Below are 5,274 nucleotides of genomic sequence, written 5' to 3'. Positions count from 1 at the left end.
ACAGTTTTTGATGAGTATTGGTAGTGAGAAAACTGCCGAGCTGAAGTCAGTATGTGAAGATATGCACAATCTTTTATGGTGTAATTAGTAAGGAGATGGGCATATTGAAGGAGAAGCTGGAAATGAAGGAAACTGAAAACATACTCCTCAAGGAATCCGTTCAAAGACTAGAAGAGGAGCTCCATGAAGTCAGGGAATCTAACTGTCATTTGAAATTGGAACTCTCCACTGGAAAAAAATTATTTGATAAGCAGGAAGCAGGGTTATTGGAAGCCAAACAGAAGCTTATAACATCTGAGAATTTGAACTCAGAATTGTGTACGACTATCGATGCACTAAATACTGACCGTCACGAATCCATGCAGACAAATGAAATTCTAGAAAAGAAGATAGTTGAAAAATCAAATACAAATACTACTCAAAGCCAAGAAGTTGAAGTCCTTCGGGAAGTGAATATGAATTTGGTAGCTGAACTGGGTAAGTTGCATGAAGAACTGGTTTAATCATTAATGAATTTTCTTCAGTTTTACATCTTTTTCCTGCGTGTGCGGATTGATCTCCGCAACGGTTGTGGTCATATCATGGTACTATCTAACGAATACTATCAGTACGCTAATCTCGTTTTCCAGTCACAAAGCACAGAAATTTGAGTCGCACAATAAAATGTGTAATGTCTTCCTTATGTTAATAGCATATATTAGTTAATCCTTAATACAAAGCATTTTCTCCTCGATGTTCATCAGATTTTGGGAATTGTCGAGGAATGGTAGATGAACTTTCTGTCTCAAAGCCTAATATGTACTAGCCAGGTGAGTCAATTGTGTTCTTGTACATCTTAATTATCTCAGTAGACATAATAAGCTCAGTGTTTTAAATGGCCAAGCAAGTAAATAAGCTTGGGGCAGTATTTCAGCTTTCCACATTTGTTGAGTGAATCTAGATTATAAGGAGAGAGTAAACTTTAAACTGAAAACTTACCCATTGGTAAAAGTGAACTTATTAGGAAAACCAACAATGCGTAAAGGAGATCTAGCCACAATAACAGTAGTAGCCATATCAATCAACCACATAAATATTTCAGCAAGATAACAACCAAGATTTCCAGCCACAGTAACAGTAGTAGCCATATCAATAAACATACCATGCTCAACAACACCAGCAAGTCTCAAAATAGCATCACTTGCAGCTTTCAAATCTCCCATATCTTTCTTGAAATACAAATCAATAATATAATTACCATTATCAGTAACATAAGCTTCACCATTTTCTCCAACAGTCCTCAATTTACCAACACAACCAGCTTTAATAAACAACATTTCAAGCCTTTTAAGTGTAAATTCCCAACAAAAGGGAACAATTTCAACAGGCATAGCAAGTCCATTACCACCTAAATAATTCACCAAATTTGTTTCTTGTTTCACTTTACTCTAAAAATATAAAATATGATTGCCCTATTTTTTTAATTTAAATGCAAATATACCATTGTTTGTAAGTTATAAATTTTAGTTGGTACAAGTAGTTAAACTTACCTGGACTTTTTCGGAGTTCCAATATTTGAGGAGATCCTTAAATTGAGATGTTGGAATATATTCAGGCCTATTTTGCATTCGAATTTCATCATTACCGTAGGCTTCAAAGTGCTTTTTTTTTCAAATTACTCTTGTGTCTTCTCCAAGCAGCTTGAATTCCATCCAAAACCCATCTTTTCGCAGTGTCAGGGATATCATACTTCTCCTATAAATTGTTTTATGGGTTAGTAAAAAAGTATTGAATATATTCAAACAAAAATTGAATTAGAAACTTCAAACCTTGGTATATGCCCACAAATCGTCTTTTGTGTCCATTTTCCTCCAATCATATATATCAAGAGGGCAAAGATTCGCATTCCTTGCCAATGTGCCAAGGAAACTGCCCAATTCTGTCACAACATCTTTACTAGGACCAACAGGTTGATTTTGCTCATTTACTACAATCAATTTTCGGTCATGCCTTCCATGTACACTTAACATCTTTGTTTTACCCCTTTTCCTTTTTTGAGCAGAAGACCCTAAAATAATACAACCATAGATAATCATAAAATTACATATAATTTAATTTTATAATTGAAAAAGAATGCTAGTATTTGTACGAAAATTCTTGCCTTGTTGTTCACATTGTTCTTGTTCATCAAGAGTTGAATTCAATTGCATTTGCTCCTCTAATATTTCTACTGTGGGGCTGGTTGTTTTAGTTAGTATTTGATGGTCTTCAACTAAATTTTGAAGATGCTCACCCTCTTCACTTGACCGTATACAGCTAGCTGGAACATTTGGTGTATCCTTGAATAAATCCATAAGCAACCAAGTGATCCTCTACTACATTTCTAATACGCCAATAACAATTAGCACATTTTTTGCAAGGACACAATATTTCATTGCCTTGGAAAGCCCGTTCAAATGCCTTATCAAAGAAAATCATTCACTCCGCTAATATACTCATCTGTGGATCTTCGGAGACCATCCAACTTTTATCTCCATTATCCATTGAATATTAAATCCCTATGGGTCACAAATGCAAATCATAAAAATTAAGATCTAAATAACAAATTTCAGAAATTACTGGAGATACATAATTATCTCACTTAATCTAAAGCTTTCTCTACTGCACAAAAAGAAAGAGATGCAAACTATGACAATGATATTAATGGCGAGACCAACTAATGTGCTAAAGTAGCATATATGTGATAATACTGAAAAGTTATATGCATTATCTCATGTATTTTGAAACAATCATGGTACTTAGGAGTGTTCAAAACCGAACCGAAACCGAAATCCGAACTGCAAAAGTGGCTTAATGACTTATTGGTATCGGGTTAACGGTTTAATGGATGGGGAACGGATTGAATTTTTTTTTTAACGGCTTATCGGTTTGGGGGCGGATTATTCAATTTTCTTAATGGATAATCCGTTAACCCGTTAAGAATAATATATATATATATATATATTAAATAATAAAAATTCCTTCCACACTTCCACTTCCAGTACTAGACCTCTATTGGACATTTAGACTTTATACTTGTGATGTCTGTATGATTTGCTTTATGACTACTTTGGACAGTGCTTAGTTCAACCCTCTCAAATGCTTTATATCCTTCTTGGGGTTTAGTCACATGGTACTCTCAAGTTTCATGCTAATTAACACTTTGTTGTATTTTTACTTAAGACACAAAACTAACATTATTTTACTGTAATTATCTTCTTAGAACATTCACAAGGTTCTACACCCTTCGTTAACAGTTATATTATTTAGATTGAAGTTGATTAGTATGCTTGTTCATTCGATGTCTGTGTAACATATATTCACAAGGTTCCACACAACTTTTATGAACTGTGAACAAGACCAACAAACTAGCTAGCTGAAATGTAACACTATACTTGGTGTTTCCAGTAGCCCTGCTACTCAAAAGTAATTCTTGCAGGTATAATCTCCTAAAAAGTAAAGCAAGCCAAGAACTTATTAATTACCTAGAGAAACGGTGGTACTAAATGTTGCATTTTCTTTTCAAATCGGGATCTTAATTAGAACTTCATCGACTATCTTTTCTCGTAAATAGATATATCAGATTTCTTGAAAGAATGAAGAGCACTTTTCATTGGGGGAACAAATTTGGGTAGGACAAGTTCAGCACTTTTCATTGCCACTAGCTATGATTACGATGCTCCGCTAGATGAATATGGTATGGAAAATAAAGCAAGCCATATAACTGTGTTTTCTCAAATTACACATTTGCACATCTGCACAACAAATGGAATGTTGATTTGTGTGAAGCGTATTTCAAGTGTAGCAAGTATTTTATTTTTCACTAACTTCTCTTTCTACTTCAACTAAATATTTACTTTAGAAACCGAGTGCTAGCTCAAACAATGTTTTCATGTTGTTCAGCACGATGATCTGACCTTCTTGTGCTATGGAATTTAGCAAATTAAGCGCATATATCCTCTAGTCAGTTAAGAAGAAAAGAAGTATTAAGCTTAAATCTACAGGGAATAAATCACAAGGGAAGCTTGCGTGCATGATCCTCTACTAGCAGTTCTCTACCCATGTCTAGATAATGTGTCTTAATTATATATATCTATAGCTGCCCCCACCTCCCTTGTCCGCACAACCAGAAGTAAAAATTAAAGAGTGGCGGAGAACAGTAAATCAAATATGGAACCCCATGTTCAATAGAAGGTACAAGCTGCACCAACTTTGATCAAAGTATATGACTATTAAGATACCAGGCTTCTTATGCCAAAAAATGAAAACTAGTTGTAAAAGCCTTTTTAAGCAAAGATCTATAAGAACTATTAACACAAATTTTCAAGAACACGGAACTTACTTACCAAATATTTTCACTTGCAGTTGGTTCCTCAAGCAATCCCAATAGTAATTTGCTTCCCGGACCTGAAAATAGAAGTACTGCTTATGTTTTCAACTGCAGGATTCAAGGAAAGGAAATCCCAAACCTATAACTTTGTGTATAAGATCATAAAGCAAGAAAATATGACAGAACTTGTGTACATATTAGGCTAGGTGAAATAGAGAATACTTGTAATATGTTCATTCATTTGCTAAGAGATGAATAACAGAAAGCAGAAGCATTCAGACCAAAGTTCTCAAGCAGAAGCAGAAAGCATAAGCATTACATCTAATGAGAATTGCTTCAAGAATGAAGACTCAAACGTGAACGCGAGGATTATTTCATTGGAAATAAGTTTCAAATGCTATTCATACAAGATAAGTGCTGAGAGATTGATTTCATGGAAAAAAGGCCCAATATTTTGTTCAACCACTTCTAAGAAAGTTGTCTTAATTAGCATCAAATTCATATTTCTCATAATCCTTGCAATGCTATAGCGAGTCGACCCAAATGAAAATTGGATCAAACTACTCCATAGTCACAGTTATAAAAGTATATTTCTTGATTCCCTAAATTAACTACTGGAATTGAGGAATTAACACAGAATATGGAATGTTGATATAGGGAAAAACCCTACCAATAAAAAACCAACCTCCATAAATGTAATGACTAGAGTAGGACAATTATACCAACTACTTAAACCCCAAATAAATTTAGTCCAAGAGGAGAATTTCAACCTAAGAAAAATCACACCCAAAAGACTTACTCGTTGAATTACCCAAACCTATTTGCACAAGCAGTCGATTCACCAGAAAAAAATCAAACTTTATGTATCAACAGACTAATATTCCTATTATTCATCACACTAATTGTAATCACAGAAACAGAAGTGA

General features: G+C 34.2%; 3 protein-coding genes across 3 annotated transcripts; 1 reads left to right on the top strand and 2 right to left on the bottom strand.

The window, feature by feature from the left end:
• On the top strand, nt 12–1,243 carry LOC109228790 (protein NETWORKED 1A-like). Its single transcript, XM_019393994.1, has one exon. The coding sequence runs from the start codon at nt 96–98 to the stop codon at nt 501–503; it is 408 nt and encodes a 135-aa protein (XP_019249539.1). The 5' UTR covers nt 12–95; the 3' UTR covers nt 504–1,243.
• Nucleotides 904–1,403, bottom strand: LOC109228791 (probable ribose-5-phosphate isomerase 2). The gene has a single exon (XM_019393995.1). The coding sequence runs from the start codon at nt 1,368–1,370 to the stop codon at nt 975–977; it is 396 nt and encodes a 131-aa protein (XP_019249540.1). The 5' UTR covers nt 1,371–1,403; the 3' UTR covers nt 904–974.
• On the bottom strand, nt 1,164–4,440 carry LOC109228789. The gene is made up of 4 exons (XM_019393993.1): nt 4,365–4,440; nt 2,141–2,537; nt 1,809–2,047; nt 1,164–1,734 (listed from the first exon to the last, which is right to left on the bottom strand). The coding sequence occupies exons 2-4, from the start codon at nt 2,331–2,333 to the stop codon at nt 1,633–1,635; spliced, it is 534 nt and encodes a 177-aa protein (XP_019249538.1). The 5' UTR covers nt 2,334–2,537; nt 4,365–4,440; the 3' UTR covers nt 1,164–1,632.

This window comes from Nicotiana attenuata, chromosome 7 (genome assembly GCF_001879085.1).
Source record: "Nicotiana attenuata strain UT chromosome 7, NIATTr2, whole genome shotgun sequence".
Lineage (NCBI taxonomy): Eukaryota > Viridiplantae > Streptophyta > Magnoliopsida > Solanales > Solanaceae > Nicotiana > Nicotiana attenuata.
Note: the sequence above shows the minus strand (reverse complement) of the source record. Positions and strands in the feature narration are given on the sequence as shown.

Bases quoted from the DNA above. Each gene is read 5' to 3' on its own strand.
- LOC109228791 (XM_019393995.1), bottom strand. From the start codon at position 1,370: ATGCCTGTTGAAATTGTTCCCTTTTGTTGGGAATTTACACTTAAAAGG.
- LOC109228790 (XM_019393994.1), top strand. From the start codon at position 96: ATGGGCATATTGAAGGAGAAGCTGGAAATGAAGGAAACTGAAAACATA.
- LOC109228789 (XM_019393993.1), bottom strand. From the start codon at position 2,333: ATGGATTTATTCAAGGATACACCAAATGTTCCAGCTAGCTGTATACGG. The intron at 2,048-2,140 runs GCAAGAATTTTC...GTATTATTTTAG, and splicing joins AGAACAATGTGAACAACAAG to GGTCTTCTGCTCAAAAAAGG. The intron at 1,735-1,808 runs GTTTGAAGTTTC...AACAATTTATAG, and splicing joins ATTTGTGGGCATATACCAAG to GAGAAGTATGATATCCCTGA.